The sequence below is a fragment of the Panulirus ornatus genome, chromosome 67 (genome assembly GCF_036320965.1).
Source record: "Panulirus ornatus isolate Po-2019 chromosome 67, ASM3632096v1, whole genome shotgun sequence".
In the NCBI taxonomy this organism is placed as follows: Eukaryota; Metazoa; Arthropoda; class Malacostraca; order Decapoda; family Palinuridae; genus Panulirus; species Panulirus ornatus.
The window spans coordinates 15,428,555-15,452,968 of NC_092290.1; the positions used below are offsets into that span (position 1 = coordinate 15,428,555).

Consider the following 24,414-nt stretch of genomic DNA (forward strand, 5'->3'; position numbering starts at 1 on the left):
CACCACTCTCTTTACCCCAACATTCTCTCTTCGTTTCTGAAAAACCCTACAAATCTTCACCTTCGCCTCCACAAGATAATGATCAAACATCCCTCCAGTTGCACCTCTCAGCATGTTAACATCCAGAAGTCTCTCTTTCGCACGCCTATCAATTAACACATAATCCAATAACATTCTCTGGCCATCACTCCTACTTACAAACGTATACTTATATATATCTCTCCTTTTAAAACAAGTATTCCAAATCACCAGTCCTTTTTCAGCACATAAATCTACAAACTCTTCACCATTTCCATTTACATCACTGAACACCCCATGTACACCAATTATTCCCTCAACTGCCACATTACTCACCTTTGCATTCAAATCACCCATCACTATAACCCGGTTTCGTGCATCAAAAAGACTAACACACTCATTCAGCTGCTCCCAAAACACCTGTCTCTCATGATCTTTCTTCTCATGCCCAGGTGCATATGCACCAATAATCACCCATCTCTCTCCATCAACTTTCAGCTGAACCAATATCAATCTACAGTTTACTTTCTTACACTCCATCACATACTCCCACCACTCCTGTTTCAGGAGTAGTGCTACTCCTTCCCTTGCTCTTGTCCCATCACTAACCCCTTACTTTACCTCCAAGACATTCGCAAGCCACTCTTCCCCTTTACCCTTGAGCTTCGTTTCACTCAGAGCCAAAACATCCTGGTTCCTTTCCTCAAACATACTACCTATCTCTCCTTTTTTCTCATATTGGTTACATCCACACACATTTAGACACCCCAGTCTGAGCCTTTGTGGCGGATGAGCACTCCTCGCGTGACTCCTTCTTCTGTTTCCGTTTCAAGAAAGTTAGAATACAATGAGGGAAGGGTTTCCATCCCACCATGCTCCCGTCCCCTGTAGTCGCCATTTACGACACGTGAGGAATGCGTGGGAAGTATTCTTTCTTTGCTATCCCCAGGTATATATATATATACATACACATATATATATATATATATATATTATATTTATTTATTATACTTTGTCGCTGTCTCCCGCGTTTGCGAGGTAGCGCAAGGAAACAGACGAAAGAAATGGCCCAACCCCCCCCCCATACACATGTATATACATACGTCCACACACGCAAATATACATACCTACACAGCTTTCCATGGTTTACCCCAGACGCTTCACATGCCCTGCTTCAATCCACTGACAGCACGTCAACCCCGGTATACCACATCGCTCCAATTCACTCTATTCCTTGCCCTCCTTTCACCCTCCTGCATGTTCAGGCCCCGATCACACAAAATCTTTTTCACTCCATCTTTCCACCTCCAATTTGGTCTCCCTCTTCTCCTTGTTCCCTCCACCTCCGACACATATATCCTCTTGGTCAATCTTTCCTCACTCATCCTCTCCATGTGCCCAAACCACTTCAAAACACCCTCTTCTGCTCTCTCAACCACGCTCTTTTTATTTCCACACATCTCTCTTACCCTTACGTTACTCACTCGATCAAACCACCTCAAACCACACATTGTCCTCAAACATCTCATTTCCAGCACATCCATCCTCCTGCGCATAACTCTATCCATAGCCCACGCCTCGCAACCATACAACATTGTTGGAACCACTATTCCTTCAAACATACCCATTTTTGCTTTCCGAGATAATGTTCTCGACTTCCACACATTCTTCAAGGCCCCCAGGATTTTCGCCCCCTCCCCCACCCTATGATCCACTTCCGCTTCCATGGTTCCATCCGCTGCCAGATCCACTCCCAGATATCTAAAACACTTCACTTCCTCCAGTTTTTCTCCATTCAAACTCACCTCCCAATTGACTTGACCCTCAACCCTGCTGTACCTAATAACCTTGCTCTTATTCACATTTACTCTTAACTTTCTTCTTCCACACACTTTTCCAAACTCAGTCACCAGCTTCTGCAGTTTCTCACATGAATCAGCCACCAGCGCTGTATCATCAGCGAACAACAACTGACTCACTTCCCAAGCTCTCTCATCCCCAACAGACTTCATACTTGCCCCTCTTTCCAAAACTCTTGCATTTACCTCCCTAACAACCCCATCCATAAACAAATTAAACAACCATGGAGACATCACACACCCCTGCCGCAAACCTACATTCACTGAGAACCAATCACTTTCCTCTCTTCCTACACGTACACATGCCTTACATCCTCGATAAAAACTTTTCACTGCTTCTAACAACTTTCCTCCCACACCATATATTCTTAATACCTTCCACAGAGCATCTCTATCAACTCTATCATATGCCTTCTCCAGATCCATAAATGCTACATACAAATCCATTTGCTTTTCTAAGTATTTCTCACATACATTCTTCAAAGCAAACACCTGATCCACACATCCTCTACCACTTCTGAAACCACACTGCTCTTCCCCAATCTGATGCTCTGTACATGCCTTCACCCTCTCAATCAATACCCTCCCATATAATTTACCAGGAATACTCAACAAACTTATACCTCTGTAATTTGAGCACTCACTCTTATCTCCTTTGCCTTTGTACAATGGCACTATGCACGCATTCCGCCAATCCTCAGGCACCTCACCATGAGTCATACATGAGTCATATATATATGTATATATATATATATATATATATATATATATATATATATATATATATATATATATATATATATATTTATATATATATATATATATATATATATGTATATATATGGGGTTGTTAGGAGGTAAATGCAAGAGTTTTGGAAAGAGGGGCAAGTATGAAGTCTGTTGGGGATGAGAGAGCTTGGGAAGTGAGTCAGTTGTTGTTCGCTGATGATACAGCGCTGGTGGCTGATTCATGTGAGAAACTGCAGAAGCTGGTGACTGAGTTTGGAAAAGTGTGTGGAAGAAGAAAGTTAAGAGTAAATGTGAATAAGAGCAAGGTTATTAGGTACAGTAGGGTTGAGGGTCAAGTCAATTGGGAGGTGAGTTTGAATGGAGAAAAACTGGAGGAAGTGAAGTGTTTTAGATATCTACGAGTGGATCTGGCAGCGGATGAAACCATGGAAGCGGAAGTGGATCATAGGGTGGGGGAGGGGGCGAAAATCCTGGGGGCCTTGAAGAATGTGTGGAAGTCGAGAACATTATCTCGGAAAGCAAAAATGGGTATGTTTGAAGGAATAGTGGTTCCAACAATGTTGTATGGTTGCGAGGCGTGGGCTATGGATAGAGTTGTGCGCAGGAGGATGGATGTGCTGGAAATGAGATGTTTGAGGACAATGTGTGGTGTGAGGTGGTTTGATCGAGTGAGTAACGTAAGGGTAAGAGAGATGTGTGGAAATAAAAAGAGCGTGGTTGAGAGAGCAGAAGAGGGTGTTTTGAAGTGGTTTGGGCACATGGAGAGGATGAGTGAGGAAAGATTGACCAAGAGGATATATGTGTCGGAGGTGGAGGGAACAAGGAGAAGAGGGAGACCAAATTGGAGGTGGAAAGATGGAGTGAAAAAGATTTTGTGTGATCGGGGCCTGAACATGCAGGAGGGTGAAAGGAGGGCAAGGAATAGAGTGAATTGGAGCGATGTGGTATACCGGGGTTGACGTGCTGTCAGTGGATTGAAGCAGGGCATGTGAAGCGTCTGGGGTAAACCATGGAAAACTGTGTAGGTATGTATATTTGCGTGTGTGGACGTATGTATATACATATGTATGGGGGGGGGGGGCCATTTCTTTCGTCTGTTTCCTTGCGCTACCTCGCAAACGCGGGAGACAGCGAGAAAGTATAATAATAATAAATATATATATATATATATATATATATATATATATATATATATATATATATATATATATATATATATATATATATATATATTTATATATATATGGGAGCGGGGGGCTGGAAATCCTCCCCTCTCTTTTTTTTTTAAATTTTCCAAAAGAAGGAACAGAGGGGGCCAGGTGAGGATATTCCAACGCGGGAAATGGCGAATAGTTCAAAAGAAAAGAAAAGATATATATATATATATATATATATATATATATATATATATATATATATATATATATATATATATATATATATATATATGTATACATATATATATATATATATATATATATGTATATATATATATATATATATATATATATATATATATATATATATATATATATATATATATATTTTTTTTTTTTTTTTTTTTTTTTTTTATACTTTGTCGCTGTCTCCCGCGTTTGCGAGGTAGCGCAAGGAAACAGACGAAAGAAATGGCCTAACCCACCCACATGCACATGTATATACATACACGTCCACACGCGCAAATATACATACATATACAACTCAACGTATACATTATATATATATATATATATATATATATATATATATATATATATATATATATATATATATATATATATATATATATATATATACATATATATATATATATATATATATATATATATATATATATATATATATATATATATATATACACACTCAGACATATGCATATATACACATGTATATAATTCATATTGTCTGCCTTTATTCATTCCCATCGCTATCCCGCCGCACATGAAATAACAACCCCCTCCCCTCTCATGTGCGCAAGGTAGCGCTAGGAAAAAACAGCAAAGGCCACATTTGTACACATTCAGTCTCTAGCTGTCATGTAATAATGCACCGAAACCACAGCTCCCTTTCCACATCCAGGCCCCACAGAACTTTCAATAGTTTACCCCAAACGCTTCACATGCTCTGGTTCAATCCATTGACAGCACGTCGATCCCGGTATACCACATCGTTCCAGTTCACTTAATTCCTTGCACGCCTTTCACCCTCCTGCATGTTCAGGCCCCGATCACTCAAAATCTTTTTCACTCCATCTTTCCACCTCGAATTTGGTTTCCCACTTCTCGTTCCTTTCGCCTCTAACATGTGCATCTTCTTTGTCAATCTTTCCTCACTCATTCTCTACATGTGACCAAAACATTTCAAAACACTCTCTTCTGCTCTCTCAACCACGCTCTTTTTATTACCACACATCTCTTTTACCCTATTATTACTTACTCGATCAAACCATCTCACAACACACATTTCCCTCAAACATCTCATTTCCAGCACATCCACCCTCCTGCGCACAACTCTATCCATAGCCCACGACTCGCAACCATATAACACTGTTGGAACCACTATTCCTTCAAACATACCCATTTTTGCTTTCCGAGAAAATGTTCTCGACTTCAACACATTCTTTAACGCTCCAAGAACTTTTGCCCCTTCCCCCACCCTATGATTCACTTCCGCCTCCATGGTTCCATCCGCTACCAAATCAACTCCAAGATATCTAAAACACTTCATTTCCTCAAGTTTTTCTCCATTCAAACGTACCTCCCACTTGACTTGTCCCTCAACCCTACTGTACCTAATAACCTTGCTCTTATTTACATTTACTCTCAGCTTTCTTCTTTCACACACTTTACCAAACTCAGTCACCAGCTTCTGCAATTTCTCACACGAATCAGCCACCAGCACTGTATCATCAGCGAACAACAACTGACTCACTTCCCAAGCTCTCTAATCCACAACAGACTGCATACTTGCCCCTCTTTCTAAAACTCTTGCATTCACCTCCCTAACAACCCCATTCATAAACAAATCAAACAAACCATGGAGACATCACACACCCCTGCCGCAAACCAACATTCACTGAGAAGTAATCACTTTCCTCTTTTCCTACACGTACACATGCTTTACATCCTCGATAAAAACTTTTCACTGCTTCTAGCAACTTGCCTTCCATACCATACATTCATAATACCTTCCACAGGGCATCTCTATCAACTGTATCAAATGCCTTCTCCAGATCTATAAATGCTACATACAAATCCATTTGCTTTTCTAAGTATTTCTCAAATACATTCTTCAAAGGAAACACCTGATCCACACATCATCTACCACTTCTCAAACCACACTGCTCTTCCCCAATCTGATGCTCTGTACATGCCTTCCCCCTCTCAATCAATACCCTCCCATATAATTTCCCAGGAATGGTACAATGGTACTATGCAAGCATTCCTTCAATCCTCAGGCACCTCACCATGAGTCATACATTCATTAAATAACCATACCAACCAGTCAACAATACATTCACCAACTTTTTTGATATATTACACTGCAATACCATCCAATCCCGCTGCTTTGCCGGCTTTCATCTTCCGCAGAGCTTTTACTTCCTCTTCTCTGTTTACCAAATCATTTTCCCCTAACCCTCTCACTGTGCACACCACCTCGACCAAAACACCCTATCATCAAACACATTCAACAAACCTTCAAAACACTCACTCCATCTCCTTCACACATCAACACTACTTGTTATGACCTTCCCATTTGCCCCTTTCACAGTTTATTTACCTCCTTCCAAAACATCTTTTTATTCTCCCTAAAGTTTAATGATAATCTCTCACCTCAACTTTCATTTGCTCTCTTTTTCAACTCTTGCACCTTTCTCTTGACCTCCTGCCTCTATCATTTATACATCTCCCACTCATTTGCATTATTTCCCTGCAAAAATCGTCCAAATGAATCTTTCTTCTCTTTCACTAATAATCTTACTTCCTCATTCCCCACTCACTACCCTTTCTAATCTGCCCACCTCCCACGCTTCTCATGCCGCAAGCATTTTCTGCGCAAGCCATCACTGCTTCCCTAAATGCATTCCATTCCTCCCCCACTCCCCTTACGCCCTTTGTTTTTACGCCCTTTGTTCTCGCCTTTTTCCATTCTGCACTCAGTCTCTTTTGGTACTTCCTCATTTAAGTCTTCTTCCCAAGATCACTTACTCTCACCACACTTTTCACCCCAACATTCTCTCTTCTTTTCTGAAAACCCATGCAAATCTTCACCTTCACCTCCACAAGATAATGATCAGACATCCCTCCAGTTGCACCTCTCGGCACATTAACATCCAAAAGTCTCTCTTTCGCGCGCCCATCAATTAACACGTGATCCAATAACGCTCTCTGGCCATCTCTCCTACTTACATAAGTATACTTATGTATATCTCTCTTCTTAAACCAGGTATTCCCAATCACCAGTCCTTTTTCAGCACATAGATCTACAAGCTCTTCACCATTTCTATTTACAACACTGAACACCCCATGTACACCAATTATTCCCTCAACTGCCACATTATTCACCTTTGCATTCAAATCATCCATCACTATAAGCCGGTCTCGTGCATCAAAACTACTAACACACTCACTCAGCTACTCCCAAAACACTTGCCTCTCATGATCGTTCTTCTCATGCCCAGGTGCATATGCACCAATAATCACCCATGTCTCTCCATCAACTTTCAGTTTTACCCATATCAATCTAGAGTTTGCTTTGTTACACTCTATCCCATACTCCCACCACTCCTGTTTCAGGAGTAGTGCTACTCCTTCCCTTGCTCTTGTCCTCACACTAACCCTTGACTTTACTCCCAAGACATTCGCAAAACGTCCAGGTTCCTTTCCTCAAACATACTACCTATTTCTCCTTTTTTCTCATCTTGGTTACATCCACACACATTTAGACACCCCAATCTGAGCCTTCGAGGGGGATGAGCACTCCCCGCGTGACGCCCTTTTAGAAAGTTAAAATACAAGGAGGGAAGGGTTTCTGGCCCCCCGCTCCCGTCACCTTTAGTCGCCTGCTACGACACGTGAGGAATGTGTGGTAAGTATTCTCATATATATATTTTTTTTTTTTTTTTTGCCGCTGTCTCCCGCGTTTGCGAGGTAGCGCAAGGAAACAGACGAAAGAAATGGCCCAACCCACCCCCATACACATGTATATACATACGTCCACACACGCAAATATACATACCTACACAGCTTTCCATGGTTTAACCGAGACGCTTCACATGCCCTGATTCAATCCACTGACAGCACGTCAACCCCGGTATACCACATCGCTCCAATTCACTCTATTCCTTGCAATCCTTTCACCCTCCTGCATGTTCAGGCCCTGATCACACAAAATCTTCTTCACTCCATCTTTCCACCTCCAATTTGGTCTCCCTCTTCTCCTCGTTCCCTCCACCTCCGACACATATATCCTCTTGGTCAATCTTTCCTCACTCATTCTCTCCATGTGCCCAAACCACTTCAAAACACCCTCTTCTGCTCTCTCAACCACGCTCTTTTTATTTCCACACATCTCTCTTACCCTTACGTTACTTACTCGATCAAACCACCTCACACCACACATTGTCCTCAAACATCTCATTTCCAGCACATCCATCCTCCTGCGCACCACTCTATCCATAGCCCACGCCTCGCAACCATACAACATTGTTGGAACCACTATTCCTTCAAACATATCCATTTTTGCTTTCCGAGATAATGTTCTCGACTTCCACACATTCTTCAAGGCTCCCAGAATTTTCGCCCCCTCCCCCACTCTATGATCCACTTCCGCTTACATGGTTCCATCCGCTGCCAGATCCACTCCCAGATATCTAAAACACTTCACTTCCTCCAGTTTTTCTCCATTCAAACTCACCTCCCAATTGACTTGACCCTCAACCCTACTGTACCTAATAACCTTGCTCTTATTCACATTTACTCTTAACTTTCTTCTTTCACACACTTTACCAAACTCAGTCACCAGCTTCTGCAGTTTCTCACATGAATCAGCCGCCAGCGCTGTATCATCAGCGAACAACAACTGACTCACATCCCAAGCTCTCTCATCCCCAACAGACTTCATACTTGCCCCTCTTTCCAAAACTCTTGCATTCACCTCCCTAACAACCCCATCCATAAACAAATTAAACAACCATAGAGACATCACACACCCCTGCCGCAAACCTACATTCACTGAGAACCAATCACTTTCCTCTCTTCCTACACGTACACATGCCTTACATCCTCGATAAAAACTTTTCACTGCTTCTAACAACTTGCCTCCCACACCATATATTCTTAATACCTTCCACAGAGCATCTCTATCAACTCTAACATATGCCTTCTCCAGATCCATAAATGCTACATACAAATCCATTTGCTTTTCTAAGTATTTCTCACATACATATATATATATATATATATATATATATATATATATATATATATATATATATATATATATATATATATATATATATATTTCTTTTTTTTTTTTTTTTGCTTTGTCGCTGTCTCCCGCGTTTGCGAGGTAGCGCAAGGAAACAGACGAAAGAAATGGCCCAACCCACCCCCATACACATGTATATACATACGTCCACACACGCAAATATACATACCTACACAGCTTTCCATGGTTTACCCCAGACGCTTCACATGCCTTGATTCAATCCACTGACAGCACGTCAACCCCGGTATACCACATCGCTCCAATTCACTCTATTCCTTGCCCTTCTTTCACCCTCCTGCATGTTCAGGCCCCGATCACACAAAATCTTTTTCACTCCATCCTTCCATCTCCAATTTGGTCTCCCTCTTTTCCTCGTTCCCTCCACCTCCGACACATATATCCTCTTGGTTAATCTTTCCTCACTCATTCTCTCCATGTGCCCAAACCATTTCAAAACACCCTCTTCTGCTCTCTCAACCACGCTCTTTTTATTTCCACACATCTCTCTTACCCTTACGTTACTTACTCGATCAAACCACCTCACACCACACATTGTCCTCATACATCTCATTTCCAGCACATCCATCCTCCTGCGCACAACTCTATCCATAGCCCACGCCTCGCAACCATACAACATTGTTGGAACCACTATTCCTTCAAACATACCCATTTTTGCTTTCCGAGATAATGTTCTCGACTTCCACACATTCTTCAAGGCTCCCAGAATTTTCGCCCCCTCCCCCACCCTATGATCCACCTCCGCTTCCATGGTTCCATCCGCTGCCAGATCCACTCCCAGATATCTAAAACACTTCACTTCCTCCAGTTTTTCTCCATTCAAACTCACCTCCCAATTGACTTGACCCTCAACCCTACTGTACCTAATAACCTTGCTCTTATTCACATTTACTCTTAACTTTCTTCTTCCACACACTTTACCAAACTCAGTCACCAGCTTCTGCAGTTTCTCGCATGAATCAGCCACCAGCGCTGTATCATCAGCGAACAACAACTGACTCACTTCCCAAGCTAACTCATCCCCAACAGACTTCATACTTGCCCCTCTTTCCAAAACTCTTGCATTCACCTCCCTAACAACCCCATCCATAAACAAATTAAACAACCATGGAGACATCACACACCCCTGCCGCAAACCTACATTCACTGAGAACCAATCACTTTCCTCTCTTCCTACACGTACACATGCCTTATATCCTCGATAAAAACTTTTCACTGCTTCTAACAACTTGCCTCCCACACCATATATTCTTAATACCTTCCACAGAGCATCTCTATCGACTCTATCATATGCCTTCTCCAGATCCATAAATGCTACATACAAATCCATTTGCTTTTCTAAGTATTTCTCACATACATTCTTCAAAGCAAACACCTGATCCACACATCCTCTACCACTTTTGAAACCACACTGCTCTTCCCCAATCTGATGCTCTGTACATGCCTTCACCCTCTCAATCAGTACCCTCCCATATAATTTACCAGGAATACTCAACAAACTTATACCTCTGTAATTTGAGCACTCACTCTTATCCCCTTTGCCTTTGTACAATGGCACTATGCACGCATTCCGCCAATCCTCAGGCACCTCACCATGAGTCATACATACATTAAATAACCTTACCAACCAGTCAACAATACAGTCACCCCCTTTTTTTATAAATTCCACTGCAATACCATCCAAACCTGCTGCCTTGCCGGCTTTCATCTTCCGCAAAGCTTTTACTACCTCTTCTCTGTTTACCAAATCATTTTCCCTAACCCTCTCACTTTGCACACCACCTCGACCAAAACACCCTATATCTGCCACTCTATCATCAAACACATTCAACAAACCTTCAAAATACTCACTCCATCTCCTTCTCACATCACCACTACTTGTTATCAGCTCCCCATTTGCGCCCTTCACTGAAGTTCCCATTTGCTCCCTTGTCTTACGCACTTTATTTACCTCCTTCCAGAACATCTTTTTATTCTCCCTAAAATTTAAAGATACCCTCTCACCCCAACTCTCATTTGCCCTTTTTTTCACCTCTTGCACCTTTCTTTTGACTTCCTGTCTCTTTCTTTTATACATCTCCCACTCAATTGCATTTTTTCCCCGCAAAAATCGTCCAAATGCCTCTCTCTTCTCTTTCACTAATACTCTTACTTCTTCATCCCACCACTCACTACCCTTTCTAATCAACCCACCTCCCACTCTTCTCATACCACAAGCATCTTTTGCGCAATCCATCACTGATTCCCTAAATACATCCCATTCCTCCCCCACTCCCCTTACTTCCATTGTTCTCACCTTTTTCCATTCTGTACTCAGTCTCTCCTGGTACTTCCTCACACAAGTCTCCTTCCCAAGCTCACTTACTCTCACCATCCTCTTCACCCCAACATTCACTCTTCTTTTCTGAAAACCCATACAAATCTTCACCTTAGCCTCCACAAGATAATGATCAGACATCCCTCCAGTTGCACCTCTCAGCACATTAACATATATATATATATATATATATATATATATATATATATATATATATATATATATATATATATATATATATATATATATATATATATATATATATATATATATATATATATATATATATATATATATATATATATATATATATATATATATATATATATATATATATATATATATATATATATATATATATATATATTCTTTCTTTTTCTTTCAAACTATTCGCCATTTCCCGCGATAGCGAGGCAGCGTTAAGAACAGAGGACTGGGCCTTTGTGGGATATCCTCACCTGGCCCCACTCTGTTCCTTCTTTTGGAAAATTAAAAAAAAAAAAGAAAAAACGAGAGGGGAGGATTTCCAGCCCCCCGCTCCCTCCCTTTTAGTCGCCTTCTGCGACACGCAGGGAATACGTGGGAAGCGGAAGTGGATCATAGGGTGGGGGAGGGGGCGAAAATTTTGGGAGCCTTGAAAAATGTGTGGAAGTCGAGAACATTATCCCGGAAAGCAAAAATGGGTATGTTTGAAGGAATAGTAGTTCCAACAATGTTGTATGGTTGCGAGGCGTGGGCTATGGATAGAGTTGTGCGCAGGAGGATGGATGTGCTGGAAATGAGATGTTTGAGGACAATGTGTGGTGTGAGGTGGTTTGATCGAGTAAGTAACGTAAGGGTAAGAGAGATGTGTGGAAATAAAAAGAGCGTGGTTGAGAGAGCAGAAGAGGGTGTTTTGAAATGGTTTGGGCACATGGAGAGAATGAGTGAGGAAAGATTGACCAAGAGAATATATGTGTCGGAGGTGGAGGGAACGAGGAGAAGAGGGAGACCAAATTGGAGGTGGAAAGATGGAGTGAAAAGGATTTTGTGTGATCGGGGCCTGAACATGCAGGAGGGTGAAAGGAGGGCAAGGAATAGAGTGAATTGGAGCGATGTGGTATACAGGGGTTGACGTGCTGTCAGTGGATTGAATCAAGGCATGTGAAGCGTCCGGGGTAAACCATGGAAAGCTGTGTAGGTATGTATATTTGCGTGTGTGGACGTGTGTATGTACATGTGTATGGGGAGGGTTGGGCCATTTCTTTCGTCTGTTTTGTTGCGCTACCTCGCAAACGCGGGAGACAGCGACAAAGTATAAAAAAAAAAAAAAAAAAAAAAAAAACATATATATATATATATATATATATATATATATATATATATATATATATATATATATATATATATATATATATATATATATATATATATATATATATATATATATATATATATGCATATATATATATATATATGCATGGATATATATATATGGATATATATATATGCATGGATAATAAGTTGTTGGGTCAGACCTTATTATGATACAATAAGGTCATGCACGGATAATAAGGTGCTGGATCTGACCTTATCATGATACAATAAGGTCATGCACAGATAATAAAGTGTTGAATCCGATCTTATCATGGTACCTCAAGGTCATGCATAGATTATGAGGTTTTGAATAAGATCTTATTATGATACAATAAAGTCATGCAAAGATAATAAGATGTTGGATCAAACTTTATTATGATACAATTAGGTCTTGCACGGATAATAAGGTGTTGAATCAGACCTTATTATGATACAATAAGGGCATGCACGGATAATAAGGTGTTGAATCAGGCCTTATTGTGATACAATAAGGTCATGCACGGCTAATAAGATGTTGAATCAAACCTTATTATGATACAATAAGGGCATGCACGGATAAGGTGTTGAATCAGACCTTATTATGATACAATAAGGGCATGCACGGATAATAAGGTGTTGAATCAGACTTTATTATGATACAATAAGGTCATGCACGGATAATAAGGTGTTGAATCAGACCTTATTATGATACAATAAGGTCTTGCACGGCTAATAGGGTGTTGAATCAGACCTTATTATGATACAATAAGGTCATGCACGGATAATAAGGTGTTGAATCAGACCTTATTATGATACAATAAGGGCATGCACGGATAATAAGGTGTTGAATCAGACCTTATCATGATACAATAAGGGCATGCAAGGATGATGAGGTGTTGAATCAGACCTTATTATGATACAATAAGGGCATGCACGGATAATAAGGTGTTGAATCAGACCTTATTATGATACAATAAGGTCATGCACGGATAATAAGGTGTTGAATCAGACCTTATTATGATACAATAAGGTCATGCACGGATAATAAGGTGTTGAATCAGACCTTATTATGATACAATAAGGGCATGCACGGATAATAAGGTGTTGAATCAGACCTTATTATGATACAATAAGGTCATGCACGGATAATAAGGTGTTGAATCAGACCTTATTATGATACAATAAGGGCATGCACGGATGATAAGGTGTTGAATCAGACCTTATTATGATACAATAAGGGCATGCACGGATAATAAGGTGTTGAATCAGACCTTATCATGATACAATAAGGTCATGCACGGATAATAAGGTGTTGAATCAGACCTTCATGATTCTCATACGAGGGATACCCCGGCTGGTGAACTTGTTCGAGACGAGGAACTCCAGTGTGACTTGGTTTCCGAGGAAGACTGCCTTGCCCTCCAAAACCAATGGAAAAGTATCTTCTTGAAAGTCATATCCTTTGTACACTCTCGCCAGGCCCTGTGGATGTGGATAATTAACCACTGACTCAACTTAGGTGCAGGTGTCAGGAGACCAATAGCAGATGCTATTCATCTTTTTTTCACATTTTTTGCACAAATGAAAAGAAAAGTGAACTCATATACACTACTCCACACAAAGCCATACAGAGTACAGAGAACTGGAGTAGCCAACCAAGGTCATACCTGCAGATATTCGTACTTAGTTCACTTTTCCGTCGAAAGATTCATATACAGTGACTTGTGGCGTAGATAGGTTGGTGAGAGATGGGGTTGGTGAGGAATGTGTTGATGAACAATAATTGCCTATCAAAAGATGCTTGAGAACCCCAGGAAAAGACTGAGAAGAATCTCCACGCAATTCTTGATGTTATACGAAAGAATGGTAACAGAAGCAAACTACAGAGTCCTGTCGAGGCTGTCCATGATAGAGGAAAGAGACTAAATCCACAAAGATTCGTATGGTAAGTGTAGGAAAACCAGGTTATGACTTGAGGAAAAATACCTGTGTTCTGTCGGGTGAGTGTCCTGAAGGACGGAGAGCGTCCTGTGGGACGAGTGTCCTACTTAGCGAGTGTCCTGAAGGATGGAGAGCGTCCTGTGGGACGAGTGTCCTACTTAGCGAGTGTCCTGAAGGACGGAGAGCGTCCTGTGGGACGAGTTTCCTACTTAGCGAGTGTCCTGTAGTGGTAGCTTTGTACGTGATTAAAGACGCAAATAATGTAAGTCGTGTTCTTGAAGCGAAGTATTTGTCAAGTTTATTCGCCAACTACACACGTTGTGAACCATTCCATATGTTAACAATCCTCTTGAAGAAAAAGTAACTCTACTCATTCGAAGTATTTGTCAAGTTTATTCACCAACTACACACTTTGTGAACCATTCCATATCTTAACAATCTTCTAGAAGAAAAAGTAATTCTACTCATCCGAAGTCAAATATTTTCTTAAGATTTTGTTTCCATCACGACATTGAAAATCAGACAAATATAGCCTCAAAGAGCCGCTTAGATCTAGATTATCAAAGCCTTTGATAATCTTGAGTACCTGTATCACATCACCCTTTAATCTTCTCCCTTCGTATGCTAAGTAATCTCATCTTTTCTGCTCTCATAGGATTTGATTCTCATTCTAGTGCTCATATTCATTGCTTGCCGTTGTACCTTCTCTGTCCTATCATCTCTTTTCAAGTTGGATGACCAAAACTGAAGATAGGGATGCACTAGTGACTTGTAAGAAATGAGGATTCGTTTTTTTAAACTTGGATTCGAATACCCTACCTATGACACCTAGATCTTTGTTCGCTTGCTTTTCTGCTTCTGTTCACTATTTACTTGGCTTTAGGTCACTAGGGATTCTTACACCTATGTTTTTCTACTCAATTCCCTCATGTTGTTCACCATAATTCATACTGTAACTTGTCTTCTCGTTTTTATAACCGATGTGTAAAACTTGACACGTACTAATCCATATCCCACCTGTGATACTCGGCTAATAGTTTACCTCTGTCATCTGGCAGCTGTGGAGGTTGTTCAGTTTCTGATGTAGCTTAATTTTCCAACTTATTACAATCTGCCAACTTTGCTGTCTTACAACACAGCCGAACACCAGTGTCACTGACATGTATATATGAAACAAAAAGTGTCTCAAGACCAATCCCTGCGACACGCCACTTGTCACGTCTAACCATACTGAGGCTTGGCTGTTGATCACGACTCATTTGTGATCAGTCAACCAGATCCAGCCACCGACGTGTAACCCAGTGTATACTACCTGACATAACTTTCGCGATTCAGCTTTGATAAGGATTTCATCAAATACTTTCTGAATATGTAGACAGAAGATGTCAACCGTTTTATTTTCATTATACATGTTGATTATATCGTAAAATAGATCAATTAGATTTGTAAATCACAAGCGATTTAATAGAAAATGGGGATCAACGAGACGATTTACAGTCTTGTCTCGAACGATGGATCTATAAATTTACCGATCATGGACGTCAACCTAACTAGACAATGATGTCTGGGCAATGACATATTACCTATTCTTTAGCAATGGTGAGACATTACGTAATTTTCTAATCTTCTTCAGGTATATCGTATCATGAACGACTGTTTTCCTTACATATATTCCAGTTAATCCTAGCAGTGGGACTGGATCTGTCTTCGTTGATAAATACGTATGAGAGAAAGTTATGTATGATCATTGTTATGACTACAGTGCGTTGAACCAAGTCACAGTTTTCCCTACTTGATAGACCAGCTGAGCGACTGATGACGTATTGCTTCCAATATGACAATAAATTTCTCTAGGATTTCCTTGGCTATTCTCAGCAATATAAACTTCATAGCGATGTTTATAGCAATGTATATCTTTCTACATTTTCTATAGAAATTTATATAACCAACTGTATCATGATGGTTGTTGTTATCTTTGAGCCTCTTTACGCAATTTTCTCAGACAAGAAGCAGTTCTTTATTTCATATTTCCATCATTGTCTTAGTTATGGAAACTGACCGTCCGCAGCGCACTACCACAAGTGATGTGTCCTCTGCTGCTGTGAACGTCTTACGAAAGGTTTCCCAAGCTACGACCACATTGTTCTCACTGACTATGTCATCCCAGCTTATCCTGGTAGAGAAATCATTTGAATAAATCAATACAGCACAACTGAATGAAGATACAGGATCTTGTTAAACAAAAGATGGAATGATGGTGAATATTCTCAGACAATTTAACATATGGACTGTAACTGTATGTGGTCCATGAGAGAGGAGACGAAGGGGCACCACTGAGATGATGAACACGGTAATACAGGGAAATAGGAAGACGTTGTTCTCTGATTTTAAGGATAAATGGAAGGCAATAGGAAAGAAAGTGAAGCAAATATTGATAAAATAGTGATATTCACGTAGGTTATGGGAAGTAAGATGAGGTGGAAATCAATAATCAGTTTTGGGATACGAGTGAAACTTGTTTAGCAGAATAGCAAAGTAAATACAGTTGGATAAAGAGATAAATGATGGAGGATCCAGGCAACAACCCCAGTACCAGCCTCTGGCCGGGAAGACACAACAAAGCTGAAGTTTCTAAACAAACCGTCCATTCCATCCTGTTAAAAGAGGATCACCATAAACCAGGTTGTTAAGGATGTATTATGTGCAACATGTCCAGTACATTAAACCAGGTTGTTAAGGATGTATTATGTGCAACATGTCCAGTACATTAAACCAGGTTGTTAAGGATGTGTTATGTGCAACATGTCCAGTACATAAACCAGGTTGTTAAAGATGTGTTATGTGCAACATGTCCAGTACATAAACCAGGTTGTTAAGGATGTGTTATGTGCAACATATCCAGTACATTAACAAAGTTGGTAAGGTTGTGTTATGTGCAACATGTGCAGTACATTAACCAGGTTGTTAAGGATGTGTTATGTGCAACATGTCCAGTACATAAACCAGGTTGTTAAGGATGTGTTATGTGCAACATGTCCAGTACATAAACCAGGTTGTTAAGGATGTGTTATGTGCAACATGTCCAGTACATAAACCAGGTTGTTAAGGATGTGTTATGTGCAACATGTCCAGTACATTAACCAAGTTGGTAAGGTTGTGTTATGTGCAACATGTCCAGTACATTAACCAGGTTGGTAAGGTTGTGTTATGTGCAACATGTGCAGTACATTAAGCAGGTTGGTAAGGTTGTATTATGTGCAACATGTCCAGTATATAAACCATGTTGTTAAGGTTGTGTTATGTGCAATATGTCCAGTATATAAACCATGTTGGTAAGGTTGTATTATGTGCAACATGTCCAGTATATAAACCATGTTGTTAAGGTTGTGTTATGTGCAATATGTCCAGTATATAAACCATGTTGTTAAGGATGTGTTATGTGCAACATGTCCAGTATATAAACCAGGTTGTTAAGGATGTGTTATGTGCAACATGTCCAGTACATAAACCAGGTTGTTAAGGATGTGTTATGTGCAACATGTCCAGTACATAAACCAGGTTGTTAAGGATGTGTTATGTGCAACATGTCCAGTACATAAACCAGGTTGTTAAGGATGTGTTATGTGCAACATGTCCAGTATATAAACCATGTTGTTAAGGATGTGTTATGTGCAATATGTCCAGTATCTTGTGTTCTTGTGTGTGGACGTGTCTTAGTACTATCTGTCTCCTCACCCTCAGGTAAGGGTCACTTGAAGCGGCTATCCCATCTCTATAAACAGTTCCTTCTGCCGCCACTTCGAGGCCGGATTCATATAGTTCCTTGATGGTCTCCATCATAGCCGGTGGCTTCCTCACTATTAGGAAAGCCCTCAGGTTGGTGGAGTAGGCAATGGTCAGTATCATAGTGTACAGCCACAGGAACATGACCAAGATCTGAGTGCTGGCCATACGAGGAAGGGAAGCGTGAGCTTCACAGAAGTGCATACCGAAGGCGTAGTACCAGCTGAAGCTGAGGGACTGAAGGCCTCTTATCTCATCACCACCACTGTTCATAAGAAGAAAATTGTCATTAGGAATGATACTCTCCCACTGATATCAATAAAAACTTTGACATATATATATAGCTAGTGGGTGAGGAATGGGAGGTGTTTACGGAAGCAGTGCTGAAATGTGTGACATACTGAAGGAGAGAAGTGATTGAATATGAAAGGATATAATGGTGTGATGACGAAATAAAGATCCTAATGAAATAGAGAGGTGTATTCACGTTGCTCACAGTACAGGAGTTCGAGCGATTGGAAGAAGTTCAAGAGAAAGCGCCAAGCAGTCAAGAGGAAGGTGCAGGAGCTAATTATGAGAATAGATGAGAATTGAGGCGAGCGAAAATCAGCAAAGCTCAAGGAGGACAAAGAGAGGATTCTAAAAGAGGTTGATAACTTGAGAAAAACAAGTTGATGAATGAGAGTATTTATGAAAGGGTAAATGAGTTAGTGATAATAAGCAGTGGTGAGGTGAATGGGAGATGAAACGAGTACTATGAAAGATTATTATATGAGATTGATGATAAGATGACAGGGTCGGGGAGGTATGGCAAGTGAGTGAGTCATGACCAGTGGTCTGATGAAAATAGCGAGGAAGATGGGAAAATACTTGCATGAAACGAAATATGGCGAGGCTGCTGGTCTGGATGGTATTGCAGTTGAATGTCTCATGAAAGAGAATGATTACGTTCTTGATTGGTTAGTTATAACTTTCAATATATATATTTATATATATATATATATATATATATATATATATATATATATATATATATATATATATATATATTTATTTTATTTATTTTGCTTTGTCGCTGTCTCCGGCGTTTGCGAGGTAGCGCAAGGAAACAGACGAAAGAAACGGCCCAACCCACCCCCATACACATGTATATACATACACGTCCACACACGCAAATATACATACCTATACATCTCAATGTACATATATATATATATACACACACAGACACATACATATATATCCATGCACACAATTCACACTGTCTGCCTTTATTCATTCCCATCGCCATCTCGCCACACATGGAATACCATCCCCCTCCCCCCACAAGTGTGCGAGGTAGCGCTAGGAAAAGACAACAAAGGCCCCATTCGTTCACACTCAGTCTCTAGCTGTCATGCAATAATGCCCGAAACCACAGCTCCCTTTCCACCTCCAGGCCCCACACAACTTTCCATGGTTTACCCCAGACGCTTCACATGCAATGATTCAATCCACTGACAGCACGTCAACCACGGTATACCACATCGATCCAATTCACTCTATTCCTTACCCACCTTTTACCCTCCTGCATGTTCAGGCCCCGATCACACAAAATCTTTTTCACTCCATCTTTCCACCTCCAATGTGATCTACCACTTCTCCTCGTTCCCTCCACCTCCGACGCATATATCCTCTTGGTCAATCTTTCCTCACTCATTCTCTCCATGTGCCCAAACCATTTCAAAACACCCTCTTCTGCTCTCTCAACCACGCTCTTTTTATTTCCACACATCTCTCCCACCCTTACATTACTTACTCGATCAAAGCACCTCACACCACATATTGTCCTCAAACATCTCATTTCCAGCACATCCACCCTCCTCCGCACAACTCTATCCATAGCCGCGCCTCGCAACCATACAACATTGTTGGAACCACTATTCCTTCAAACATACCCATTTTTGCTTTCCGAGATAATGTTCTCGACTTCCACACATTCTTCAAGGCTCCCAGGATTTTCGCCCCCTCCCCCACCCTATGATTCACTTCCGCTTCCATGGTTCCATCCGCTGCCAGATCCACTCCCAGATATCTAAAATACTTTACTTCCTCCATTTTTTCTCTATTCAAACGTACCTCCCAATTGACTTGTCCCTCAACCCTACTGTACCTACTAACCTTGCTCTTATTCACATTTACTCTTAACTTTCTTCTTTCACACACTTTACCAAACTCAGTCACCAGCTTCTGCAGTTTCTCGCATGAATCAGCCACCAGCGCTGTATCATAAGCGAACAATAACTGACTCACTTCCCAAGCTCTCTCATCCACAACTGACTTCATACTTGCCCCTCTTTCCAAAACTCTTGCATTCACCTCCCTAACAACCCCATCCATAAACAAATTAAACAACCAAGGAGACATCACACACCCCTGCCGCAAACCTACATTTACTGAGAACCAATCACTTTCCTCTCTTCCTACACGTACACATGCTTTACATCCTCGATAAAAACTTTTCACTGCTTCTAACAACTTGCCTCCCACACCATATATTCATAATACCTTCCAGAGAGCATCAACTCTATCATGAGCCTTCTCCAGATCCATAAATGCTACATACAAATCCATACAGTGAATTGGTATACGAGGGCCGACGTACTGTCAATGGACTGAACCAGGGTATGTGAAGCGTCTGGGGTAAACCATGGAAGGTTCTGTGGGGCCTGGATGTAGAAATGGAGTTGTGGTTTCGGTTCATTATACATGACATCAAGAGACTAAGTGTGAACGAATGTGGCATTTGTTGTCTTTAACTAGTGCTACCTTGCGTGCGTGCGGGTGGAGGGGGTTTTATTTTCATGTATGGCGGGGTGGCGACGGGAAAATGGAACCCAAGGGGAGAAAGGGCCGAAAGTATGAATAAAGTACCTGTGTATACATGTATATCATGTATATTTCTTTGTATATATATATATATATATATATATATATATTATATATATATATATATTATATATATATATATTATATATATAATATATATATATATATATATATATTATATATATATATATATATATATTATATAATATATTATATATATAATATATATTATATATATATATATATATATATATTATATATATATATATATATTTTTCACATTCATATTCATATTATTTTTTTTTTTTTTTTTGCTTTGTCGCTGTCTCCCGCGTTTGCGAGGTAGCGCAAGGAAACAGAGCGAAAGAAATGGCCCAACCCACCCCCATTACACATGTATATACATACGTCCACACACGCAAATATACATACCTACACAGCTTTCCATGGTTTACCCCAGACGCTTCACATGCCTTGATTCAATCCACTGACAGCACGTCAACCCGGTATACCACATCGCTCCAATTCACTCTATTCCTTGCCCTCCTTTCACCCTCCTGCATGTTCAGGCCCCGATCACACAAAATCTTTTTCACTCCAACTTTCCACCTCCAATTTGGTCTCCCTCTTCTCCTCGTTCCCTCCACCTCCGAACATATATTCTCTTGGTCAATCTTTCCTCACTCATTCTCTCCATGTGCCCGAACCATTTCAAAACACCCTCTTCTGCTCTCTCAACCACGCTCTTTTTATTTCCACACATCTCTCTTACCCTTACGTTACTTACTCGATCAAACCACCTCACACCACATATTGTCCTCAAACATCTCATTTCCAGCACATCCATCCTCCTGCGCACAACTCTATCCATAGCCCACGCCTCGCAACCATACAACATTGTTGGAACCACTATTCCTTCAAACATACCCATTTTTGCTTTCCGAGATAATGTTCTCGACTTCCACACATTCTTCAAGGCTCCCAGAATTTTCGCCCCCTCCCCCACCCTATGATCCACTTCCGCTTCCATGGTTCCATCCGCTGCCAGATCCACTCCCAGATATCTAAAACACTTCACTTCCTCCAGTTTTTCTCCATTCAAACTCACCTCCCAATTGACTTGACCCTCAACCCTACTGTACCTAACAACCTTGCTCTTATTCACATTTACTCTTAACTTTCTTCTTTCACACACTTTACCAAACTCAGTCACCAGCTTCTGCAGTTTCTCACATGAATCAGCCACCAGCGCTGTATCATCAGCGAACAACAACTGACTCACTTCCCAAGCTCTCTCATCCTCAACAGACTTCATACTTGCCCCTCTTTCCAAAACTCTTGCATTCACCTCCCTAACAACCCCATCCATAAACAAATTAAACAACCATGGAGACATCACACACCCCTGCCGCAAACCTACATTCATCTGAGAACCAATCACTTTCCTCTCTTTCCTACACGTACACATGCCTTACATCCTCGATAAAAACTTTTCACTGCTTCTAACAACTTGCCTCCCCACACCATATTATTCTTAATACCTTCCACAGAGCATCTCTATCAACTCTATCCATATGCCTTTTTCTCAAATCCATAAATGCTACATTACAAATCAATTTGCTTTTCTAAGTATTTCTCACATACATTCTTCAAAGCAAACACCTGAATCCACACATCATCTCTACCACTTTTGAAACCACACTGCTCTTCCCAATCTGATGCTCTGTACATGCCTTCACCCTCTCAATCAATATCCTCCCATATAATTTACCAGGAATACTCAACAAACTTATACCTCTGTAAAAAAAAAAAAAAAAATGATAAGATGAATATGAATGTGAATAAGAGCAAGGTAATTAGTGTACAGTAGGGTTAAGGGTCAAGTCAGTTGGGAGGTAAGTTGAATGAAGAAAAACTGGGGACGTAAAGTGTTTTAGATATCTGGGAGTGGATTCTGGCAGCGGATAGAACCATGGAAGCGGAAGTGGATCATAGGGTGGGGGAGGTGGCGAAAATCCTCGGAGCCTTGAAGAATGTGTGGAAGTCGAGAACATTATCTCGGAAAGCAAAAGTGGGTATGTTTGAAGGAATAGTGGTTGCAACAATGTTGTATGGTTTGCGAGGCATGGGCTTGGATAGAGTTGTGCGCAGGAGGATGATGTGCTGGAAATGAGATGTTTGAGGACAATGTGTGGTTGTGAGGTGGTTTGATGACGAGTAAGTAACGTAAGGGTAAGAGAGATGTGTGGAATATGAAAAGAGCGTGGTGGAGAGAGCAGAAGAGGGTGTTTTTGAAATGGTTTGGGCACATGGAGAGAATGAGTGGGGGAAAGATTGACCAAGAGAATATATGTGTCTGAGGTGGAGGGGGAACGAGGAGAAGAGGGAGACCAAATTGGAGGTGGAAAGATGGAGTGAAAAAGATTTTGTGTGTGATCGGGGCCTGAACATGCGGAAGGTGGGGAAAAAGGAGGCAAGGAAAAGAGTGAATTGGAGCGATGTGGTTACCGGTGACGTGCCGTCAGTGGATTGAATTTAGGGCATGTGAAGGCGTCTGGGGTAATACCATGGAAAGCTGTGTAGGTATGTGGGATTATTGCGTGTTGTGGACGTATGTTATATACACGTGTATGGGGGTGGGTTGGGCCATTTCTTTCGTCTGTTTCCTTGCGCTACCTCGCAAACGCGGGAGACAGCGACAAAGCAAAAAAAAAAAAAAAATAATATAATAAATATTTTTTATATATATTTTTATATATATATATATATATATAATATATATATTTTTATATAGATTATATATATATATTATATGTTGGAAAGGATCACAATTTTGCGCGTGATCAAGATATTCCTATGAGTCCACGGGGAAAATGAAACACGAAAAGTTCCCAAGTGCACTTTCGTGTAATAATCACATCATTTAAGGGACACAAGAGAGGAATATAACAGTCCGTTGATATACATCGAAGAGACGAAGCTAGGAAAAACCCTTTGGTAAACATGTGATTGTCCAAAACATTCAAATCAACCATC

The 24,414-nt window shown here is 40.6% G+C and overlaps 1 protein-coding gene across 1 annotated transcript in view; it reads right to left on the minus strand.

The window, feature by feature from the left end:
* Positions 1–24,414, minus strand: part of LOC139747134 (glutamate receptor ionotropic, delta-2-like) — a 111,940-nt gene that overhangs the window by 19,376 nt on the left and 68,150 nt on the right. The window contains exons 9-10 of the mRNA XM_071659051.1: positions 18,463–18,775; positions 14,110–14,268 (exon numbers count right to left, since the gene is read on the minus strand). Of these exons, the coding sequence (XP_071515152.1) occupies positions 14,110–14,268; positions 18,463–18,775 (472 nt within the window). The remainder of the gene's footprint in view (positions 1–14,109; positions 14,269–18,462; positions 18,776–24,414) is intronic.